At 36.4% G+C, this 25246-nt stretch overlaps 1 protein-coding gene across 1 annotated transcript in view; it reads left to right on the top strand.

Annotated features, from left to right (window-relative positions):
* FMN2 (formin 2) overlaps positions 1–25246 on the top strand; it is a 160531-nt gene that overhangs the window by 132651 nt on the left and 2634 nt on the right. Inside the window, exon 16 of the mRNA XM_086460400.1 lies at positions 11180–11329. Within this exon, the coding sequence (XP_086316526.1) occupies positions 11180–11329 (150 nt within the window). The remainder of the gene's footprint in view (positions 1–11179; positions 11330–25246) is intronic.

Here is a 25246-nt window from a genome sequence, read left to right as displayed (position 1 = left end):
GGAGGAACAAAGCTCTACACCTGCTTATGAGCTGACAAGTTGATGACACTTAGAGAAATAGCAGACAGTATGGTACAATGGCAATGCTGAAATGTAACAGCTAGAAATGTGGCACTTAAGTCTGGTAATCCCTTAAAACAGTAAATGTTCCTCCCACCTCGCTACCCTCAACACAATGGTTTGAATTGTTTCCAAAAGTGAACTGTAAAGTTAAAGTGAAAATTGAGTTAATGATTGAAGTGGTGAAAAGCTCAGAATGGAGAGAGGTATGTGGTTTAAAAAAAACCCCAGAACAATACTTTTAACTGAAAGGCAAAAATATGCTGTTGGACTCCATCTTTCACTACTCTTCAGCCATTCGTCCTTTGCTGGTTCCTTTACTGTTAGGTCTTTCTTCTCTCTGTGTGGCTCCTAGCGTGCAGACTTGAATTACTCATGGTAATACATTTCAGACTGTAGGTATACATTAGTTGCATCAGCAAAAAGTAAATAGTCGGTGAGCAAAGGAAATGTGTATAGAAGAAGCTTACAAACTATTAAACAGATTGGATCATTCCAGTTCAGTATCCTGTCTGGCAAAATATCAGGGCCTGTAAATATGCAGTAATAGAAACTTAGCCAGAGTTTAGTTGGGTCAGAAAGTCTTTTCTGAATTATGGGTAACTGATCTTTCCCCGAAAGATGAAGTTTTTGTCCTTTTCTGAAAATATTTGCTAAATGACTGAAAGTCCTTAACTATTTGTACGATTGATTTTTGTGTGTAAGGGTATTATCTGTTCTTCTAAAGATGGTGAACTGTTTGCTTAAAAAATAATTTTATTTTTTTGGTTTTAAATTAGTTTGCGTTTAATGTCATTCAGTGCTAGTATGAGCAAAAGGTAATATAGCTTTTAACAGACAGGTATGATTCAGAGGTGTAATGTTCTGCAATGTAAACTCATCTTTATGCAATTTATTCTACAGCTTAGGTAGAAGGCATATTCTTAGATCTTACAGCAAAAGATAAAGGATGTTAATTTAAGGTGCAAATACAGTTACACAGCTAAGTAGTATTGATAACACAGCTAACACCCTGATAATATAATTAAAATAACTGGGATCTGATCATACCCAAAACTAATGTTATAGCATTAAATTCAGGATTAAAAAACAAAACTGAGAAGAATAATGGAGCTAATAAAATTAATGGAGGAAAAAAACCCCAAACAACCCAGAAATTAGAATCTTTAATTGTGGCGCATTGTTTGACGTTCAGTTTACATCCAGCAGGTTGTTTCACTGAGTAGTCCTCAAAAATTCAAGATATTCCTCTTGAGCTGTTACAGCTGAAGTAAAATGCATGTGTGTGTGTATGTATGTATGTGTGATTAGCTCCAGTGCCTCTCTATTATGCATCAGCTTCTGATGTGTTCAGTAGGTTTTTTCTTTCATCATATTGACTACCTGAGCTGCTTAGTTAGATTGTTTCCTAAGACCTTCACAGTATGGTATTCACATTTGCAGTGACTGTGTTTTAAATGTGGATAACACTTCTGCTTTTGCTCCGTTATATTGCTTTCTTCCTTGCTATATTTTAAGATTTACCTTAAAGACTGTTATATTATATTGCTGCTGTTATGTATATCCAAATAGAAAAGCAGATTGTCAGGGATGTGTTTTAGTTAGGTCACAATTGCATTAACTCATCTGGGAACTATCCAGTAATAACTTGTACAATATAGGTCATTCCTTCCACAATAATTTCCAGCTGATGGAATGCTGCCACCAGCCCCTCAACAGTGTAGGGCTTGCCTCAGCCTCCTGCTGAAACCCCACTGTACTTCTCATATATGGAGATTAAGTGACTAGGATAAAAACTACTACCCCTCTACTCTTCCTTGGGTTGTTCCTCAGCCTTGTTGCTTTATTTCTTGTCTCTTCCTTAGCAAACTAGATTTCAGAAACAGCTTTAGTGAGCCACATCCCTTCTGCACTGTGTCTTAAATGAGTGCTTCTCAGCTGGGATAACTTGCACCTGCTTCTTTTCTTAACTGCTGCGTGAAAGATGGTTGTATCTTAATGAGTCTGTTGAGGAGGTAAAAGTTCCTTGTTCACCCCAAAGCGAACAGCTGGAGCAATGATAACTCCAAACCAGAAACACCATGAAACTTTCATGTAATCCTTGGAAGGGATGTGAACAGCTCCTCCCGATATGAGACAGTGTACTTGGGCTGAAGGAGTATGGTTTATTTAGCTTTTCTTGGGTGTATGAATATCGATCGTTTGCATATCCAGACTAATATGGTTATTTATTACAATTTTTCCATCAATTCCAATAGCTGCCACCTTTTAATTTAAACTTTATTGTTATAGAAAATGCTACCCATTTTTCTCTACTCATCTAAACAAAGATACTGTCACTACTGTGAAGAGAATGTACAGGGGATAAGTCGGGAGTTCAATCACAAATGCCTGATGTTTGAAAAATGCATGTAAAGACCTTTTCAGTCTGACACTTCATCAATCCAAATTTTGAAGTCTTTCAATTTACTTTCATGGGATTTTGCTGTAATTGACTCTAAGAATACGAAAGCCCCTGTGAACATTTCTGTCCTCTCCAAAGGCTGGATTTCTTCTGTTGTGCTGGATTTTGATGATATTAGGGAATCCCACGTTCATGCATGTTAAGGAGTGAGCTCTTGTACATCGAATTAAGAATGCTCTTCAGAGCAACCCCAACGGGTTAAGATGAAACTATATCACAAAACATTCAAGATGCTAGGAGGTTCTATAACACCCAAGGATTTCAGAGTATTTTACTCTATAATTTCCATAGAGACTGAAAACGAAGTTTAACTTGAGCATCAAAATAGAAAGAGCACATGACAATACTCCCAATCAGACCTGTAGATTTATTTAACTTGTTAGTTTTAGAGTGTGTTTTAGAAATGCACATGTATAAAATTTAATCTATAATGGATTATATTCTTTGAGCGTGGGCTAATATTATATGTATATGAAATCTGGTAAAGCATATGTGTGGTTTTTGTCCAGATATCTAAATAATCCGCTGTAGATTTAAGTAAATTACTTCTTATTTTGTTAGATAACTCTCACCTTGACCATGCATGAATTTCAGTTATAAAAGTGAACTATATTATAGAAGCAGGTAGTTTACAAGGCTGAGATTGACATCGATAAATTGAAAGAACATAATAAAACTTCTAACACAATATCTAGTACACAACGGTTACAGTACCTCCATTTGTAATTATAACTTCTTTAAATAGTAATAATTGCTCAAAGGCCTCCGTTGCACTGGAGTGAAGATGGAGTGTGTTAACAGAAACATCTTCAGACAAGTTGGGCTTTAACATGAGGCATTTAACAGTTTCTTACAGCACTGAGGCTAGCAGCCTGTGTCAGGTCACTGCTGTTGAAATTCATTCTACCACTGTGTTCTGTGTCTACTGGCATCTTATTATTTCTTGAAGTTCAACTGGCCAAGGGTTATTTAATATGTTTGAAGCTCATATGTTAGTTTTTTTAAGAGACAAAAATAGTTTTTTCTTGGATATGTTATGGGCCTGACTTTGCAGCGCACACAACTGCATGATGTTTTACACATGCTCTTATTGTATATGCACAGTAGCCCAGAGCTATCAATGTGTCTGTATAACAGCTGTGCTGGCATGCATGGGCATGATAACCACACTAACATAAAATTAAAAGCATTAAACTCTGTGCAAGAGAACCTTCACACATTCATGCAAAGTGTGCAGATTATGGCAGACTGCAGCTAACACCAATGCATCTAGGGAACTGTAAATACCTCAAACCAAGTTTTTGACAGGAAGTTTGAACTTGTTTAAAAGTGTCATTTTAAAATGGTGGGATAAAGCACATGCAAATTAAAAATACATTAGAAGAATCACGCTAAAAAATGTTTGCTTTTTTCTGAGTTGCCTATTAGAGTGCAGTTGTCAGAGACATAAAAGAACGTAAGATTAGCTCTGTTTCTAATGTATTATCTCAATTTATATTTAAATCTGAATAATATTCTTGAACAGCGACGTAACCTCTAAATATGCATAACAGAATTTGGGTTCAAAAAAAAAACAGTTACTGGGTGAGCTGTGGCTGATGAATACTTGGTACATGATAAAGTGAAGGTAGCAAAAATACTTCTAACCTACATTTCCTGACCTTGATTTTCAAATGGCTGGAGGCCGACTGTCTGTGCAGAATTGCTTTTTAAACACTGCATTTTTTTTGTCATCAGAAAAGTTCTGTCTGCCAAGACATATGTATGCTTGTGACATAATTTAGCACCTAATCCTCTGCCACCTTGGATAAAAATGACCCCAAACCAAAACAAAGCCAAGCATATAGAGGGACCAGGTTTATAGCCTAGTGTTTTAGAAAAAAATGAATAAAAATAGGAAGAGAAAATAAATAATAAAACCAATGAAGGAAAATCTTGAAGAATACTTGTAAGTTGTAGTGTTAACTGTGATCCCTGGTAACCTAATGTTTCCAGAAGAGATAAGCAACAAGAAGTGATTTGGCAAATTTTTTGGTCATGTCCAACCCATATACCTTAATCTGGACCTTGTAAATTTAAATTCTGAAATAAACACATTATGAAAATCTCAGTGCTCAAATTCACCTTCCAACAAAACTATAATTTAAATCAGTTATGGCCATATTATTTTGCTGCTTTGCCACCCCTGTTATGAGGGACTTTGTTCCTGAAAGACAGGACTGAAGAAATACCCACCTATTGAATGCTGTAAGTACAAGGGCCTGGAATAACAGTTTGAACTGAGGTTGACATGGTAATATGATATGTGAAGATTTTATTCATTGATGGACTCCATGAGTCCATCAGTCCTCTAAAAATTGTTTCCCTAAGATTTTGTTTCAAGTGCAAGGTTATATTCTTAATACCTATTGAATTTAACAATCTGTGTCACAATAGATTCTCTGCTTCGTTTACTGGGTCTGCAGCCTTCAGTGTATGGCATAAAATATAGAAGTTGTATATTTGTGTTACTAATCAATGGGTACAACTGGTAATATTGATCATTGTTGCTGAATATTAAAACTGTAAAGCTTTCCTAGTATTGGGGGTGGATCAGAATTTTCATGAACAAGGCAGTTTGGCCTGTCAAAACATAATTTCCTGTTCTTCACTTGGATGCTTTTTGTTGGGCTTTTGCTGTGGGGAAAAAAATGGTACCTCGAAGGTAGAGGGATTTTTTTGTTGTTGAAGCTGTTAATTTTTATCTAGTTGGAGCAATAAAACACTTTCCTGTTTAATATGAATTTATAGGAGGCAAGGGACTAGAGATGAGGGAGATGGCTTAGTATTCAAAACATTGCAAATGTTTGGCAGGGGTTTTTTTTAGAGGAAAGGAAAAAATCTCTTGAGACCTTTGTTTTCTAAGGAACAATATTACAAAATTCATAGTTACACAATGTAAATTGGCAAATAAAAGAAGAGATTAACAATTCTGGCAGCTGACTTAAACTGGCATATTATCTCAACTTTCTTTTTAATATAAGAAAGATACTTTTCTTCTTTAGGAAAAAAAAAAAGGTAGGTGGGAAAGGACCCCAAGAAATTTCTTACCATTATTTAAGTACTAGGTGTTTTGAATGAACCTATGTTTATTTTTATATTTACTCATTTCTAATTATGCAGGGCAAGGGACAGCACTAAGGAGGCAATGGTAGTTTAAAAAAAAAAAAAGAGGTGAAGAGATGAAAAAAGTGATGTAAAGTTATAGTGCAGAGAGGACCTTCAACAAAATATGTCAATAGAAAATGAGAGGCTTCTTAGGATGCTGTGCGTATTAAGTTTCCATGCAGCCTTGTGCTATCTCAATAACGAGGATGTTGGTTCTTTTCATTTTATATAATTTTGTGTGACTTTTTTGAACTGCTTGGTATTCTGTCTTAAGACTAACTCTCATTAATGCTTTTGGGTGTTGAAAACACAAATAAAACACATATGAAGCCTTTTCCTCTTTATAAAACAAAACAAGAATTAATATGGCAATTTATATGATTAGCTTTTCCAGGATGCAAGTACTGTTACCTGTATTCTGTACTCATCTTCCCTATGCAGTCACCAATTCAAGATCAGCACTCCGAACAGGCTTATATGCCTGCCAACTCAGTTTGGCTTTAAATATAATTCAGTCAGATTTAAAGTAGTAGGAGGCACATACAATCTTTTCTACACTTTTTACCTAATTTCCTTCTTTTGGTAGACTATGCTTAGTTCTAAATTTTAATCGTGACTTTAGTCAAACTAAAATGTACCTTAGGCACTCCTGCCTGACTCAGAACTGTTTCTGAAACACAACTGCTTCACAAAACTAGCACAGTACCACCACTAAGCCTACCTGTTCTTAATCTTAAATGTACATAAATGATGCTTAACAATTTATAAAGCCAAACCCAATTAGTCAAGAATACCCAGGTTTGAACTTCAACCAAAATACGTAATCTCTTAATCACTACAGAATTTCTCTTGAAGAATTGTAGAAATATTTCTTCTGCTTTTAAATCCATATTGAAAAAAATCTGTATTCTTGCGGATTTAGTTTGCTGTGCGGGGAAACCAGACGCATGTGTATTTGTGCATGTGTTCACCATTTCTCAGAAAGGTCAGCCAGGGCATGTCTGTACCTATGGTTACTTTGCTATTTGTTTGGCTCTGAAAGCATGATCAAGTGATGCTGAGATGGAGTTACTGCTGTCAGTTGCTTGGTATTGTTGATTTGTCTCCTTATTGCCTTTTTTTTTTTTTTAATAGCAAAAGAAGTGTTTTTGCAGTCACCAGCTGCTCTATCTCCTCTCCCTCTCCTTTTGCTTGACCTACTGCATACAGTCACATACATAAATACATGCATGTGTACAAACATATGTTGTACATATTTATAAACTGGCCAATGCATTGCACACAGCAGACTTCAGTCTGAACCATTGTCTGCAACTGCTTGCTAACTGGCTTCAGAATGGAATGGGAAAAAACTGAATAATCCATAGTTGCTCTTAAAATATTCTTAATGGATCAGATGATTAAATTTGGTTTGTCTGTTAGTGCATCCATTTCTTCCTTCCCTCCAAATAGAAAAACTATTTACATAGTCTCATAGTTTTACACAAGGGACCACACAGAAAAGTCCAGTGATTCATTCATCAAATTTACACATTTGAGTAAGCTGTGAGTTCAGACATCTCAGTCTGCAGTGATTTTTTTTTTTTTTTTTTTTTTGAATTACACAAACACTTGAACCAAGGAAATTAGAAGATGAGAAAAGGGGCTAGCCGTCTTTCTTGATCTTATTTCCTTCCTTAGTTGTCAGTGATGAGCAACTCTTCAGTTGTTTTGAGAGAGTTAATGTTATTTAATTCTCCTTCAGGGCCAGCATGAGTCTGAAATCTCTTTAAAGAATTCTGGCTTTTGCCGTGTCAGGATAAGACAGTGGTGCGAACATCACTGCCTTATTTTTAATCACACTTGAAAAGTTCAGGCTGTTTGAAGCAAAGCCAGTGACCTCCTTTACCTCTTTTAATCCCTGAAAATAACTCGCATGCCCTTCCTTCCCTCTTCCATGACTGCTATCTCTTCTCTAATGCACTTTCTTTTGTTTTGAGACACTCACTAAGAGTATGGTAAAGTAAGAACCTTTTCACTTGATAAATGGACACTAGACAAGCTTTGTAATACCTGTTTGGCAATAAATGTTTCATTTTGCAGATAGGTGAAATGAAATGCAGATAGGTCAGATGAGTTTCCCAAGGTTGCAGAAATTAATTTGGGTATAGGAACAAAAGCCCTCTGAACTCTAGCCCCTGATTTGATCCAAAATGTCTGTGTGCCTACACATACAGTTAGGAACAGTATCAATGGTATTTGGAGATGTTTTGTTTCAAAATCTGCTGAAGGATCAACAGGAAAATTTGAGTGGGCCACCTCAGTCAAAAGCACCAGAGAAAAGGTATTTGCTTCCTGGCTGAAGTCTGAACAGATGATATCTAGTCTTGGAGTTACGGCGATGTCATCCAAATTTCTCTTTGTATTTAAAACAGGTGTCCCTTCCTGGAATCAGCTTTGAGATATGTCTAGTTTGACATATGTAAACATTTCCAAATCAGATATTCAAAGAGCGTGGTAATATAGAGGATTTATTGCTGTGCATGTTTTATTATTTGATGCATTTGAATTCACTTTATTTGCTTTGTCTTTCTTGTGTGAATTATGCCACTTGCCACTTTTGTCTTGTACTAGAAAAATGACAACATCAAATGTATAGCAAGCAGGTTTCCATATGTCTTCTAAATGTACTCTAAGAGACTTAACTGCTAAATAAGGGTAGACCTCTGGTTGGAAAAAATATAGTAACTGTCTTGACTGTTTGGTCTGCATATGTAGAAAAAATGTTTGATTCATGGAGATTTGTGCCCTAAAGTCTTACTGTGTTGCAGCTGATGTCTTATGCGTTGTTACCTGGCATTAGAAAGGTGTGATGTATTAACAATGACAACTGGCTACCCTGCTGTCACATTTCACAAACAGCTTATTTCCCTTACCTCCCAAAGAAACTGCCAGGGAAGCAAGCAACCCGACTGAGCATTTATCTTCTATCTATAAACTTAGAAATTAAGTTATAGCTCTTAAACACATCTATGTGCACGTGTAAGGTTGTACTGGTTATACAAGTGGTCCTCAGGGCCATTTTCAGTCAGCAGAGAAAAAAACATTGGCTATCTCCTTCCACTCCCAGAGGACAGTTGGAAGAATTGAAGAGTAATGGAAGCCTTTGTGACTCCAATAAATGTTAGTGCTGTTTATAAATTTTTTTTAGAGCATTCTCTTATATAGTATCACAGTATGGATTTAATTTTGTCTTGGCTTCCTGTTTCTTGCAATATTTTCCTGTGAGGGAATCCTAGCTCGTTACCTCAAATTTAAAAGCATTACTTAGGATGGCCATTCACTGTCAAATTCGTTTCAAATTATTGTCATTTGCGGAATGGTTTGAAGACACATTTCTCAGAACAAGGCTTCTTACTTGAACTTCTGATCTTTCTATGTTCTGTAAATCATTAATGGCCTTCATTCAAAGAGCTTCCTTACAAATAAGCCATTGACTCATCTGATGCCTGCAGATTTCTCTGTTGTCCTGTATACGTGTTCCTTCAAAAATATTGCCAGTTCATTCTGAAAAATCAAGTGAGCCTTTTATGACTTCCCTGCAAGCCAGGTCCAGAGCTGTAAGTCTGGGGGAAGAGACTGGGAGCAAAACCATAAGATCTCCCTTACATGTTTGCAGTCTTGCAAAAAGTTGAAAATATGTGAAAGCGAGCAGAAAGTTTAAAATATAGTGCAGCTGACTGACACGTATCAGGGGTATTCTTTTTGACTGGTTCTGTGGGACCATGAGGTAGATAAGAAATGTTTTCCCCAGTATGAAACTGTGGGGAAAAAAGTAAATAGGTAAGCAAAATGGAATATTTTAATTTAATCAGTAATGTCACTCATCTATAAATTATTTGAAAAACCACAACAAAACGCAGCCACAAAAAAGACTATTTATTAACCAAGAACAGAGTGCCGTGGTAGGCTGAGAGAGGTGAAGAAATAGTACACTCACGTACGGTGGCATTTGAGTATCAATGCAATGAGGTAAAAAGCAAGGATGCTTTTGTTTTATATTTTTCTGTACTGCACCTTTGTTGCTGAACAGCTTCATTTGGCTTCATCAGCAGGTGGAAAAATGAATACAAATTAAGAGGAAAGAGTATGTAAAATTTGATTGGTAAACTGATGTTAAATTTTTAAGCTGTAGGCTTTTTTATTCAGAAAAAGAATAATTTATGTAGACATTTATTTTTCATGTTGGGGAAGACAACTGGAGTACTGAGTTTTGAGAACTAGGACAAACAATTTCACAGAGACTTTGTGAGACTGACCCTTCTGAATGGTTGAATCTTTGTATTTTATTGTCACCATTAAATACTTTAAATTATAACTATCAAAGCACTCTATCTCCAGTCACAATAGTCCATGAAAGATACAACTTCCGTGACTAAAATGACATTTCTATCCATTAAACCAGAATCGCATTTTTTCCCATTATTAAAATGATTAAAACTGTGATGTGTGTTTCATAGAAAATTATCATAGGAGTTGATGAGTGGTAATAGGTCAGTGAGCAAAACATCTACATTATATTTCAAGAGACAGCTTTCTGTAGAATTTTTCATAAAATAACCAATTCTTCAGAGGCTTCTGTGTTGAGCTTCAGATGAGAAAAATATTCTTAAATGCTACAGTATTTACAAAACATTAAGTAAAAAAAATAAAATGGAATAACAGTTAATCAAGCAATTAATTTTTGAAAGAATTCTTCCATGGCTTCCTATAATAATCCTATATATTTTAAAATTTTAAATAACTTAGAAGAAATTCAAACTCAGAAATTTGTTAAATTTAATTGCAGTCAGTCCTCACTCAGTGTTGGAAATATGACCTTTGCATTTCAGCAGCAGTTTTTACTTGAGGTGTAGCTTTTGTGTTTAATATGTAACTTTATTTTTGCTGTGCTCAGAAGGGGTTGTTGGATCATTCTGGTAGAGTCGTGATGGGCACCTGTTTTCTAGCACAGTTGCTCCTGGCCCAGTTTTCTGTTACGTCATTTCTTGTTTAGTACACAGCAGGTTGGAGTCTTAACACTTCTGTGTAGGCATCAGCCTAAGATGTCTGCCCTATTGTGTTGTAGTATAGATCTAGCAGAACTTGAAGAACTTTGTTTACAGTCCTTTACAGGCTTTGACTCTGTTTTGAAAACAGCTTTAAACACAGAAGCAGTTTATGGGCAGGTGTGGATGTCTGGATTTGCAGGGTTGTGGACAGTGCGTTCATTTTGGCTTTTGAAATGGAAAATGCTTTGGTCAAAACCAGAATCTATGATAAATCCCAGATCTCAGCTTTGCTGAAGAATCATCTTGTATTGTGTATCTGTCTGTATACGAAGAGCTCAGAACTGTTATGTGTTTATATTCTTTTGGTTTAGATCTTCTACCAAGAATAATTAAATACTATGTCAGTGTTAAGTAAGGAAAGAAAAGAATTTGCATCTGTGGATACTGAAACGTTTGCCGTTTTTGCTTTCTTTGGCAGCTTTTTGGAGACTGCAGCTTATTTCTGTATGAAACCGAAAATGGGAGAGAAAGAGGTGTCCCCACATTCTTTCTTCAGTATTTGGCATGAATTCAGTTCTGACTTCAAAGACTTCTGGAAGAAGGAAAACAAACTTATTCTTCAGGAAAGGTACATTTGTTTGTTTGTTCAAAGGCTTTTCTTGGAGAATGTTATTGGGAGCACAGAAACCAGTCAGCCTCACTTCATTAGTACACCACCTATTGGACGCCTTTTGGAGTTTCTCTGGTTTTGGTGTTGTGTTTTGTTTTGTTTTGAAATTCCCCACTACCATCCAGCCCCCCATTTTTTTTCTCATATGTCAAAATGTCATAATTTTTGAGTGGGACATTAATATTAATTTGTGCTAAAGTTTTGCAGGTCTATTACCTGAATATTTTTGGCAGAGCCTGTAACTACTATTCCACTATGAATCTGAGGAATGGGAATCTTGTTTCAGGTCTGAAAATTGATTAAAGATTTCCCATTAGCATATTTAGTGAAAATAAGTCAAGGCATCAAGGCATGACATATTGTAAATATTTGTCCAATGAAGTTGGGAAAAAGGATGGGAAGCAGGAAGACAGAAGGAAAAAAGTCAATTGACCCTTCATTAAGAAAAGACTTGGTCTGAACCATACTGCAGAACACAGCCCATGGACATAAGCATGTGTGGTATATATGGCATAAAGAAATGAGACAGTACTTTTGAAAAATTACCCATACTGTCTGGTCCAAGTATTAGAAGAGCTATGAAGTTTTTTCACATTTGCATGCAGATATTGCATAGTGGTCACCCTTTGTTTATAAAAATTATGCCAAGACATAATCAGTTGTTTAAAAAGTAATAAATGCCATATAAGGACAAATTAAACAAATACAAACATGAAAACTGTAAACACTGTGATGTAATCCTACTAAAGCAACTTCAGTGACCTCAGTATATAGATAACATAGCTACTTCTGAGCCTTAACAGGATTGAAGCTTTATGTTCATTAAATGATTGATATCAGTCCATTTTCAGGTAAATTGACTAGAACAGCCTTCTTTCAAGAGTACTCACCCTATATAATTGTCACAGACATCAAAATGCTGGTTTAGGAAGTTATTGAAAACTTTCCTTAGGCACCTATATGATCAATGTTGTGTATACCATATATGTTTAGTGTAAGGGGATACATTTGGAATGCACAGTCTCACAGTTAAGAAAACTGGATTCTACGCCTATTGCAAGAGTGTGGTGCAAATGTTAGCACAGTATAGCAGCTCTCCAGGGATCTATTTCATTTTACTGACTGTCTGACTTAATTTTATGTAATTAAGTATATCTCTTTGGAATTGAGTTGACAGTTAAATACTATCTTTGGTTTTCTATGCAGGGATTTAGCTGCCAACTTAATACAGGTTAATTTAATGTTATATTTTTTATAGAACAAGATTTAAGAAAAATGTCCTTTCCTTTCCAAAATACTAGACTATTTTTTAAAAACAAACAAAAATCCTCCACAGGGTTCTCATGCAAAATATTCTTCTTTAAAAGACATTAACTAAATAAGCAAAAACCCTCTTCCTCCTATTTTTCTTATACGTCTAAAGCTTAAGAGAAGAATGGGATTGCAATAGAATCGTTTAATTCTCTTTCAGTTCAATGTGTGTGTATGCTACGAGGTTGGTTGAAGCAGCAGAGAAAAAAAGTGACTGCCAGCTGGTTCCTTCTAGAACAAGGCCGTTTTTAGGCTGAAAGGAACTGAACATGTATAACCTACAAAATGGCTCCAGGTTCAGGGTGTGACAGGGAAGGGAAAGGACAGTGAGAAAGGGCCTGCAGTAGGAAAGGAACTGGGAGACCTCTAGGAATAACAGCAAAGAGATCCGAACACAGACTTGGAGCTGATGGGGTAAAGGAGACTTTTCCCAGGGGGACAGACAGAACTGTGTAACTGCAGTCCAGGAAAGCACTGAGATTAAGACTGAAAATGATCCATCCTGAAAATCACAGGTAGATTTTTGGTTTTAATTTTAAGCTTTATTTGTCTCATCAAGTTTAAATCTTCCTCTCTATAGATTTTGTTTGGTCAGTTGAGGCAGGATTTAGTCTTTGTAAACCTTTCATGTCTTTGTTTGTGCTTGCCTCTCAGAAAAGTTTGGCATGGTGGTGTTTCAAGTCTGGCAAAGTCAAGCTCTCTTCATTGCCTTTTAGGAATTAAAATATTTTGTCCAAATTGGCAGTAAGGGTACCAATTTTCCAAGTAAGACAAATTATTTTCCCTAAAATGACGAATCTTCTTTGGTGAAACAACTGTCTTATCGAAGTCTCTATGTGGAAAATATTTTGCCTCCGATTATAGCTCAACCTGATAGCTGAAGTTGTTCTTTAGGCTTTTTTTCTTGATTTTACATTTCCAGCTTTCTTAGTGAAAGACAAGATGTGTGATGTGAAGGTATCTTGGTATTGAGAAGTCAAAGGAGAAAAATCTTGATGGAAAAAGAAGTGTTGCCCAGAGGTGTAAGAATGTATAACATGATGGTTTTCAAATCTCAGCCTAGATTGACAGATCCACAGGTGACAGAGATCAGAAATCTGCCTATTGCCACAAAAATAAAAATTATTAATTCAAGAAACTAGATTTTCCTCTTTAATTGATGTTCTTGAAAGTTTTTCTGCTGATAAAGTTGAAGAGCAGACTAGAATATTAACGGTCAAAGTAATTTTCTGTAGTTTTTCATTGGCAGCAAAATCAAGTGACAGATACAGTGAGACTTTTCTTTTTGAAGTACTGCAGTATGCCACCTTTGAGTTATTTACCAAGTTGCTGCCTCCTGAAGCATACTTTATTTATTATAATTACTTATTAAATGTATATCTTTATTCCCTTTCCTTTTTTTTTTTTTTAGTTTGATCATCTTTCTTTCTCACCCCCTGTTTGGTTTTGGGTTTTTTTTGCCTCTTCTCCCTCCACTTTAGTGTTTAGTTTAACCAACTTTTACACTGTGGGCAATGTTTCTAGAATATTTTATATCCCAGTTTCCATATGGACTGTTAATAGAGACTGTTCCTTATTTAGGCTCTGCAGATACGAGTCACACTGGTTTACAGTAATTTAACCACAGGCTTTTCATAGATGGTATTTCCAAAGGTGGTACTACTTTTTGTTACTGATAGATTAAAAGTGTGTATTTTAAAGAAAGGAGTCAGCCAGTTGTTATTTTAAACACTTTTCACTTGTCATTTCAACTTGTATATTGATTTGCCAGGCATTTATATGCAAAAGATAAACATTTAAACATAAAATGTCAGACTTTGTATTCCCTTACAAGAAGGGGAGGAAAAAAACAGAAAAGAAAAAAAAAAAAAGAAAAATGGTGCAAGCTTAAAAACAAATTAATTTTTCTAAAGCTTTCTACTGCTTTCACTCAGTTTTCTCACTTGAAATAGAGCAGAACTGGAAAATACCAGCTGTAGAGAAAATTGTGCATGATAAACTGTTAAGTATAGTAGCAATGAAAACAAAAATGCACCTGAAAATTACACTGAAAGCATAGGCCTGCCAAAAGGTTTTCTGAACAGTACTATTTTTTTGTGGTCACACTGCAGTCAAGGCTAGCTGGAGCATTCCAACAGAAAATATCACCTGGGTTATTTATAAAGTTCTCAAAAATATTTTGTGGAGGCTGAAATTTGTGATGTTATGTCTATCCTAAAGATACGTCCTTTTTCAGTGAAAATTTTTGAAGTAATATAACTTCTTTCTGACTAAGCAACTAAAAAAAAAAAAGGCAAAACCACAACCAAATGTAACAGGGCATATTTTGAGGTTTTAAGTGCTGTTATCGTTGTCCTTTCATTATATATTTAGCATGTCACTGGTAGTACTGTGGTTTGAAAACTCTTGAAAGGTAACTGTCAGTGTAGCTTGCACTTTGCATGTGATCAGTAAGAAAAGCCATTACGAGCTATACTTTCCCTAATACTTTTTCAATGTTGTTTGAAAAGAAGAACATGATTTTGAACCTTGTAAGCTTCCTGTTCAGCATCAGCATTATCTATACATGTATTTTAGTTGCTGCATACCCTGAGATGCATGTTGCTTTCTGAATACATATTGTCAGACAATGCACAGCTGCAGTGACAGATATGCAGAAGTCTCACCTTCTTAGGAAAACTCGTAGGGGATCACACCACCAATCTTAAAGTGCCTTTTTTTTCTCCCGTAGTGAGAGCAAGTGTCTCATACAAACTGACTTATAAATGTGTTAACTTTTTTCTCGTTAATCTCTGTCTTTATTCACCCCCACCCTGGTTTCTTTATATTTCTGAGATAGAGATATTCAATGTTAAGTGCAGTATTCCAGTCTAGCAGTTTGTGAGAGCAAGAAGTATTTTAACTTTTCTTGACATGCAGCAAAGGCCTACCAAACTGCTGCCCAGACCCTACCACTTTCCTAGAAACCAGGAAAAGATTGCCTGTCTTAGCAATGAAAAAATAAGAGCTCATGAGGCAACACCTAATATAACCCTAGAGACGGAAGTCTGAAAAGTTATGATCAATTTAAAAAAAGAAAAGGAAAAGAAAAGAAAAAGTTAAGCAGCTGCTGAGTTTGGCAATCAGATACAGAATTTGCGAATCTTGGTAGCTAAACATACAATTATTTATCAAAAAACCTTGTATTGGTGTGGACAGGAATGATCCATCTTTAGGAGTGCAACTTCATCTTTTCTTTACAGCCATAAAATACACCCTGGCTCATTACTGTAACAAAAAGCCATCAATCCTTTAAGAACCTTTATGTTTTAAAGAAAAGTTCCATTGCTGCTAAAGGTTAATATCAATATCATTAGGCCAGTTCAGATCTTACTAGAAACAGGTCAATAATAATGCAGAAATACATTTGCAGGGCCGCAGTTCCACCTTCCCTTTTTCTGGGTACAAGTGAGGTACCGACACTTGTTTGTGGACATGTTTCCGTTTCTTCAGATTGCTTGCTCTTCTAGAGACAGGGGAGTGGGCCAGAGGTGGGGTGGGGGGGTTGACACACAGACATACGTGCCATGTAAGTGTGTACATAAGATATATTGCTCATAAGTTTAGTCTGGCCCTTGCCTTTATGAAGGGGCATGTCACTGAACAGAGACTGACTGTGTCAGGGGTGCCAGCAGAGGAGAGTTCATAAGTAGGATCAACATGATGGTAAAATTCTGTAAATCCCTGACATCTTGCATCACACTAAGCTTGAGAATTTCTTTTGGCTGACTTTGTTCAACCCTTTAACTCCCACGATAAATCTTTGACACATTAAAAATAATCTATAAACTCAAAAAAATGCACTCCTCTCTTGAATGTAGAAGTTGCCCATTCCCGTAAGAATAGCAGTTAAGCTGGCACCTGGTGTGTCACACTGTGTATATCTAGATGAAAGGGAGATTCCTGGCCAGCATGTCTCCACAGCTCATTGATCTCCCTCTGCAGAAAGACTGGTATGTCTCCCTACAGACTCCTTGGCAGGATGATTTAAAACTTGCTGTTGAGCAATTTAAAGTCTGGCATCGGATATCTGTACGTTGCACAGTGAGGAGCATATTGGTAAGCTGCCACTTCTGCTTGCAGAGGAGGGCATTAAATCCCAAAGCACAAGCAGTGTCCTCTCAGAGAAATTTAAGGAATATTTTGTTAACGCTTATAATAGGAACCAGTGAGACAGACTTGAGAGTGAGAAATTGGGGGACATGAGAATATGCACTTGCAAATAAATGTGGAGATGGAAGGAAAGAGAAGAAAAAAATGTGTATAGAGTGGCAACATGAGAGGGAAATTATGAAAATGTGGAGTATGTTTAGTGGGGTCACATTTTGCTTGGCATGCTCTTGTAATGCCAACTGAAAGCCCCAAGCATTATGTTAGTAAGTAGTTATGGGTAGATACATTTTCTGACTTGGGAACTTTAATCTTAATGTCTTTATTGCTCTTTAATCAACTGAGTTGCATGCTGGTAGGCTTGGTTTAACAGCTCATAATGACATTTCAAAACAGAATGCAGCTTATGTGACTTTGAATTGAATAATTAAAGGGATCTTCAGTTTTTGAGAGTAGATCAAAATTTTAACTTAAAAATAATTTCTGATCAGAAAATACTGTTACAGCCATTGGAGAATCTACTTAAAACTAGCCCAAACGCACCAAAGATTTAGAAGCTAGGAACAGTCCTTTCAGGCAGTGCCTCACAAAGAAACAATTTGCTATCCAGCTGAGAGAGGTTGCTCAACATTTCAGTACGTTTTTTTCTTGCTTGTGCACTTTTGGCAATTAGTCCTTTTTTTCAATGAAAACACCATTTTTTTGGTTAGAGGAGGAGAGCAGTAACTTTCATTTTTACTATTGCTTTTGAGGGAAAAGTTTGTGAAAAATAAAAGTATTTGGAGAGAAGTTTCTCAATCTGGATCGTTGGTGGAAATTACTTTTAAATACCTTAGTTTAACATTTTTAAGTAATACTGTGTTTTGTAAGGCAGGAACAAACATTTCCATTTGCAACTGTAAGCCAACTGGTGCATACAATAATAAACTTGAACAAAGTGAAGGATCTAGTAAAAAACTAATTGCAAATCTGTGATCTTTCCTAATTTTTGTGACTTGCATGAGGCCAGATTCCAGAATGCCCCTATATAAACAACAGAAGGGCTTTTCGGCAGTCTCTTTATTTCTCTGGTGATGGTGGTGTATCTCGCTGGCATGTTATGTTGCATCCTAGTACATGTGTTGTGCATAAAAGGAGATATATACCACTCCTCATCATCTCATAATGAAGTTTGCAGCCTGTTTTCATGGCTATAATGTCAGACTGGGTGTGACAGTTTAGGGTATAGTGAGATGGGGTACCATGATTCCTACTATACGGTGATGTTTTCAGTTTTTTAACCCTTTCCTGTTCACCACTTCTTGAAAAAAGAATGACATTTGCTAATGATAAAAATCATCCCAACATACTCAATAGGTATTTGCATATTGGTGGAAAAAAACCAACTCAAAATTTTTAAACAGAATTTTTGACAAGAAGTGCTACACTTTCTATACTCATGAAATGTTTTCATTCCCAGGCAAAATTATTATTTTGGCATTTGAGCAGAAATAAAATATTGTAATGTTTTACAAATGAGCAGCATTTGTCATTAAAATATTAGTCCCCAGAAGTTTAAAATGCTCACAAATACTTAAAATCTACTGTAACTCAGACTGATCCTGAACTAGTGAAGGTGTTATTAGGTTCCTTGGTTACCGAGAGTTTGCCAAATCAGTGCAACTCAGTCCAACTCAGTATGGAGTTGGCATAATAATGATGACATCCATTAAGTGTAAGTGCCTGGTTTTATGGTATGAGTACAGGAATAGTCTAACATCAGGGTTGGGTTTTTTTTCACATTTTGGGGAAAAGCTTTGCTGTGTCTGCAGTCATTTTGGTCATTTTAAGTCATTACATAATTATGAATGGGCATCTTTTGATATGATTATTTTCACCTGATGCAGCAAAGTTGGAGGTCTCTTATTTTTCCACCTCCTGCACTGCAGATCTCTAATTCTGTGACTCTCCAGCTGACTTCTTTTTCTTTTCTTTCCAGTGATCTCTTCTGTTCACTCAATTCTCATGTTTTCTTGTACTGCCAATCTTGCACCTATCAATTGTCAATTATTATAGATGTAGCAACTCATCTGTCCAGGGTACATCTCCATACCCTCTTTAAGATGGTAGTCTTCTCCATATAGTCTGTTCATCGAGACTTTTCTCATTCTTTTATACACATTGCATTTTTCCTTCTTTTAACCCATCTGCTGCTTAAAAATGTTTTACAGTAGACACATAGTTACACATTTCCATTATCTCCTGAGTTTCCTTTCTTTTGCTTGCTGATTATGTTACCAGTTTTACCTCACGTCCAGTCTTGTTCCTTTCCCTTATAATTTCCTGCTGAATTTCCTAAACAAATAGCCCCGAATGCAGCCAGCTTCTTTGAGAGCAGCCTGGCTTCAGTTCCAAGAAAAACAATGGAAGGTGATGACTATCTTTTCTTAGAGCAACCTCAATTTTCATATGCAAAGTCTGTAGGAAAGTGATTTCCATCTTGCCTGAAGGTAACCAGGTACAACCTGAAATACTGGCCACTTTGACAAGAAAAAAAAAAAAAAAATTGATGGCAGAGGTCAGGAAATGTATTAAGCGGGTATATGCATGTTTGCATTTTATTAGATTTATGGCCATCCTCAACAGTTTAATTTTTATGTTATTACATTTTCAAGGTGAAATTTTCTTTACACTAAAGTTATTATCTTTAAAAAATATTTCAACACGGTATCCTTTTTTGTATTTACGCACATCTGTGTATCTCTGCACAGGTAAGAGCAGAATCCCTAGATCACCAAGAATAATGTGCCAGATAGAACTCAGTGAAACTAAACACTTCTGAATTTAAATTCTTTCTGAATATTTTGAAACCTGTTGTGGATTACAGTAAGATTCTGCGCATGGGAAGGTCTCGTTTTCATTTCAGTTGGCCATGAAGCCTTATTTTAGGTCTGTTGGACATGATGTACACTGAAGAAAACCTGAAATGTATTCCCCAAAGTCTACACTGTTGACAGAGGAGGGATCTTTATTCGGGGTCCTGCTACAGGTTAGTCTCTGTGGTTTAGTGGTCAAATTAAAACATTTGAATCTATTTGTCCTTGGTTCTCCAAGCCAAAGTATGATTAATCACTGCGTCTTTCAGCCAACCGTTGTCTGCCTTGTGGTCCTTGAAGTAACCATGCAAGGAGCTGGCAGGGATGTCAAGATAGTCTAATACATAATCTCTTTGGTAGGCAGAGGTTAGGTTTCATCAGTCAGTTTGATGGGACCAGGTACATTACAATGTGCTTCTTATCTATATAAAGTCTTAGCAGTCAGTTACTGAATCATATCGATGTCATCACTTCAACCCTATTGGCGTGAATGTAAAAGCTCTACATTTTTTACTCTACATTTATGTTGGGAATTGTGATTTTCCTTTCTGTTTTTTTTGCTGAAGAGAAACTCCTTAGCAAAAAATCATTTTGATATTTCAGTAACTGTGTCAAAGAATAAAATATAGGCACATTGCTCTGGAAGAATTTTCAAACAAAGAGTTTTACAGTTTTCTGCTCTTGAAGTGTGAAAAACATCTGGAACTTGATATTTTTGCCGAGGATTGTTTTTATTTGTTTTTATTTGTAAAGGTACTATTATTATTATAAAGAAGTTATCTCCAGACAAACCTAGATAAAATATTTTGTCAACACCCCTTTTATTTATCTGATAATAAGCACTTATTAGTATAAAGAGTATTGGCCTCAGCTTTTTTTATGGTAAGAAATACAGAATATCTGCAGAAAAATCTCTTTTGGGTTTCATGAACTATATTGTCAAAATGTAAAAGTAATGTCTGTCTGAGTTTATCGTGGAAGTTTTTGTGAGCAGCTCTACTATCTAAAGCATATAAATTTCCAGCCTTCTCACTATACTTACATTTGTCATGTCGTAGTGCTTGCTAGTAAAGTGTAAGGCTACCAAGCCTAGATGGAGCCAGTAGGAAATGAATCTGCCTGCCACAGATACTTCAGACAAAATTATTAATGTTCAGTGGCAAGAAAGTCGCTCATCCCCTCAATGGATTGAATGATGACAGAAAGTCTCTAAGCCTTGATAAGGTTGTGGCCAGGCTGGCTTTTGGTCTAGAAGGTAGATAAAGATACTCTGTCTTGGGTTTGTAAGGATGTCTGGTTTCTTTTTGCTGTGTGCCTGGCAAAGTGTAACTTGCTTATTCATCTTACAGACTGTCTTTAAACTTAATCATAGTTTGTATATGTTTGTCTCACAATAAATACGAGACAGAAGGAGGCAAAAGTCCTAGAGAAGTGTTTTTATTATTAAAGAAATAAGAAACTACTTCCTTTGTTACAGGTAACAATTATTAGACTCTGAATATTATTAAGTAGCAGATTTCGAGACCCTAATTCTTGGACTCTGTAAGTGACTGGCTGTTCATTCACTTGTAGACTTTTTTTTTTAACTGATCTATGGATTGCCCACTGTTGTATGTTACCTACATGTTTTCTTATTATTGGGGCTGTTTGGAAGTATATACTTTCCAAAATAATGCAAACAATGCTTTATCTAAATTTAATATTTAAGGAGACATATTTGTCCAGATTAAAGTTGTGAACGCTTTTATTAAGTATTTATAGAATCTGCCCTGGGCCTGATGTTGGGTCCACTGCTGTTAATACCTCTGCTCTTCAAATTACTACGGTGAGAGTTAAGCAACACTCTGGTTGTCTAGGCTGAGAAGACTAGTTTTTGTAGGACTATGTTCTCATTAAGACAAAATCAAGAAATGATTTTGGAAAGACAAAAATTGATCAAACTGATATGCTCACTTTTAAGCTACAGCTCTTATGAGATGGGACAGGGGTTGATAGCAAATGAATCAAAGTCAGTTTACTGAGAGTATATTTGAGAAGCAGTTGAAAAGTGTGAAGTGAGATAGTTTAAGCATCAGTCTAGCAAAGAAGTTTAGCACACTGTAAGTGTGCAAATTATTCCCATCACGCTTAGAAAGTTAGCTGTACCACCTGGCTCCTTCAAGAGCTCACCATGTCCCTTGTCACCTCCATCTTGCCCATCTCAGATCATGCCTTGAGCATCTGTCCTGCTTCTGAGTATTTGGTTGCACTTGAGAGCAATGGCTCTATAAAGGGACCAAACAGCCTCTATAACAGAAAGTATTAGTAACGTAGAACTAAAAAGTTTAAGTAAAAACAGATCTTCAGAACAATAAATCAATCTATACACATGCCTGCCTTTGCCTAAGGGTCACAGTTCTTGGGAACTGAGGAACACCCACCTTCCTCAGACTTTTTTCCACGGCCTCTTCTGGTGGCAGCCTATCTTTCCATACAGAACCTGACAATTGAATCTGCACTTCTTTCCTAGGAGTGTCTTTTTAACTGTTTCATGGTCTTTGAGCTCTTTGTGCTCTTCATTGGCAGAGCAGCAGTGTCAGTTTGGCCTGGAGCCTGCAAGCATGTCATTGTCTGCGATTGCTTCCCCTGTTGTGACTGTTGGGAGGCTCACGGATTCGTAGCTGTTGTGGTGTTTTCTCCAAATATCCTCTTCCCTCTTCCCAGTATCGAATTAGATCCAGTAATTTCTTCATGAAGCTTTAAACAACTCACCATAGTTGAATAGTTAACCCAGTCTTCCTGGTATAACCACTAGTGTTCATACAATTTTTGCACCTTTTGGCCTTTGGTTACTATCTTGTGCTTCCATGCTGATCAGGGTCTCACTGAAGTCAGTGGGAAGTAGTGCAGGAAAAGCCTGAGCAAGAGGAAGGTACGCAGGAATTTGCCACTGTGAGAAATATGACTTGAACCGGGCATGAGTTGACAGAAGCAAGGTGGTTTTGCCTGAATTTTGTTAGTTTCATGGACAGGAAGATGAAGGGCTGGTGGAGAAAACCCAAGCAGTTAACAAAAAAATGCCAGTGGCAATTAGAAGTTATTTTCCAACTGAATTAAGACTATTCCACTTACTTCAAAGGTATCCTTTTATCTGCTTTTCTAGATCTTGCTGTTTAAATGGTACTGATGTTCATATCAAAACACATCCTTTTGCTCCTTCAGAATGATTAGGTTATTTTAATTTTATGTTTATTAAAATCTTAATGCAGTTGAATGATTGGTCTTCAGAAAATACACTTGCACACTCCAGAAATTGATACCAGTTCCGCTAGTTTGTGATTCAGCACCGTGGAAGGCTAATGATTGCCTTTGTCTCTATATTTCACTAGTCTGACGACTTTTCTTTTATAGATACAGTTGTAGATTTATATAGTTCTCCATCTTTCCAGTTTTAATATGGTCATAAACTAAGCCTCCTGAGAATAAGCCTTTGCTGTGCTATCTTTACATTTCTAAGGACATTTCTTGATGAAGAAGCATATATATAGGTCATACTGGCCTCTGTGAAGCTCTATCCAACAATTTGAATCTTCCTGCACAGAAAGCAGGATGGGGGCCAAAAGACAGCTAGCTATCCCAAACCCACACAGTGAGTCAGTGATATGGTTGGAACTGGAACTGAGCAGCTGCTAGCTCTCAGCTTAGTCTTAAGTGCATTAGGGAGTAATGATTCTCATCTTCTGCATTCCCGTTGGTATGAATAAATAGGCTCAAACTCCAAGGAATTTCACAAAAGCTCCCAAAAACTTGAGGACCGCAACTATACCAGTGAGACCAGAATCTCTTACATCATTCTAGAAAAATGGGTAGCACAAGCTTAAGGTTGTCATTTATCAGTCTGGAGGTTGTGGATCATTTTTTTCAAGCACAATATAAGGGACACACAAGTTCTGACTTCCTCCCTCACAGAGTGGCGTTGTTATTAGCATTTTGCTGTTTCAAGTGGAGACAGCCTTTCTCCAAATAGCCATTTCTCCAATAGAAGCAGAACATTTAGGGATGTTATGCTGACAGTGACACTTAACGGGACCTGCTTTTTAGAAAATAACCCCTATGACTGTGTTATCAATGCTTCCATTCCATATGAGGTGGGGTTTTTTTTGAATTAATGTGAGACCCACAGAGAGCTGTGCTATCTTATGACCAGGTATGTCAGGCAAGCAGTGGTAATCTGTCCTGGAAGGGATATTTAGATGGGGGAAAGACTGGAACTAAAGACTCCCTGATATTTCCTGAGAATAACATATGGATCTGTGTCAACTGCTTTGGTAAATATTTTCGTATGTTACATATGCTGTCATTTGCATGATGAGTAGTCTGAATACCTGCATATATTACATTGCTTATATAAAACAGTAATTTTGATAACCTCAATAGTACTTGTACAGCCCCAGGATTTGATTCTAATTTACTCCCAAGTAACATTTCACTTTCTTATTTAAATAATATCTACCAGTGATGGGAGCCAACTATAGTTGTACTTGAGAAATTATATGATAGACGTGCTATTTCATATCTACTTTGTAAGACTGGCTTTTGATGGGTTGGAATGTGTCTGACTGTTTGGAAAAGATCATGAGAAGATCAATGTCACAGACACTTTTCCTCCTTTGGATGTAAGTAGACACAAAGCAGAAGAAAAGGTGGCGTTTTAGGAAAAATAAAATGTCTTTGATTTTTACTGCATTCTGTATCATTCCCATAAGCTTCTATTTAAAGCTATCACCACATTTTGGCTGCCACTTTTACTGAATCTATTTAAATATATTTTAAAGGTGAATTACTTGGCTGTTTGACATTTTTGTTCTATATTACACTGCAGCAATCTGTTTGATTTGCAGTCAGATAGAAAGTGTTACAGCTTGAAAATAATAGGTTTCAAAGCCTTTTTTTCCCCCACCTGTGCACGTAAAGGTCTTCCTACATTAATAAAATATCAGGCCATCAAATGAAAGAGAGCAGCTTGTTGGAAGTGCTGGTAAAGAACTGACATTTAAATTAATTTTTGAAAGTATAAATTTGAAACTTATGAAAAGAACGAGGTGTGTCTGGCGAAGTTGGATAAGGGAGATATGAATGTGAAGACGTTTTTTTTAATGTGCTTAGCAGACCCAGCTGGAGTCTTATTTTCAAAATCCGGCCCTTACCACACACATAAAAAATATTTTAAAATAATAGTAACACAAAGTCTGATTCTCACATTGCCCTGTGTAGCCTCAGTGAAATAGCAGACATGCAAGTGGTCTGGAGATGAACTGCAAGGAACCAGCCAAAGATATATAATTTCTTCAATATCATTTTACTGTTGTGATTTTTTTAACTGTTGGATAATGATGAAAAGGCAGAGTAAGTGCCATCTAAAGTCTATATCGTTAGCAAGAGCAAGCCAATGTAGGATTTACATTTTTATTTTCTACTTTCTTATTTATAAATAATATTCTCATCTCTCACAGAAAAAAAAAAAATACCCATCCTGCACCATTTAATGCCATCATATAGAAAGGGTTTATGTAAGTCTTTG

This window comes from Leptosomus discolor, chromosome 2 (assembly GCF_034619465.1).
Source record: "Leptosomus discolor isolate bLepDis1 chromosome 2, bLepDis1.hap2, whole genome shotgun sequence".
Lineage (NCBI taxonomy): Eukaryota > Metazoa > Chordata > Aves > Leptosomiformes > Leptosomidae > Leptosomus > Leptosomus discolor.
Note: the sequence above shows the minus strand (reverse complement) of the source record. Positions and strands in the feature narration are given on the sequence as shown.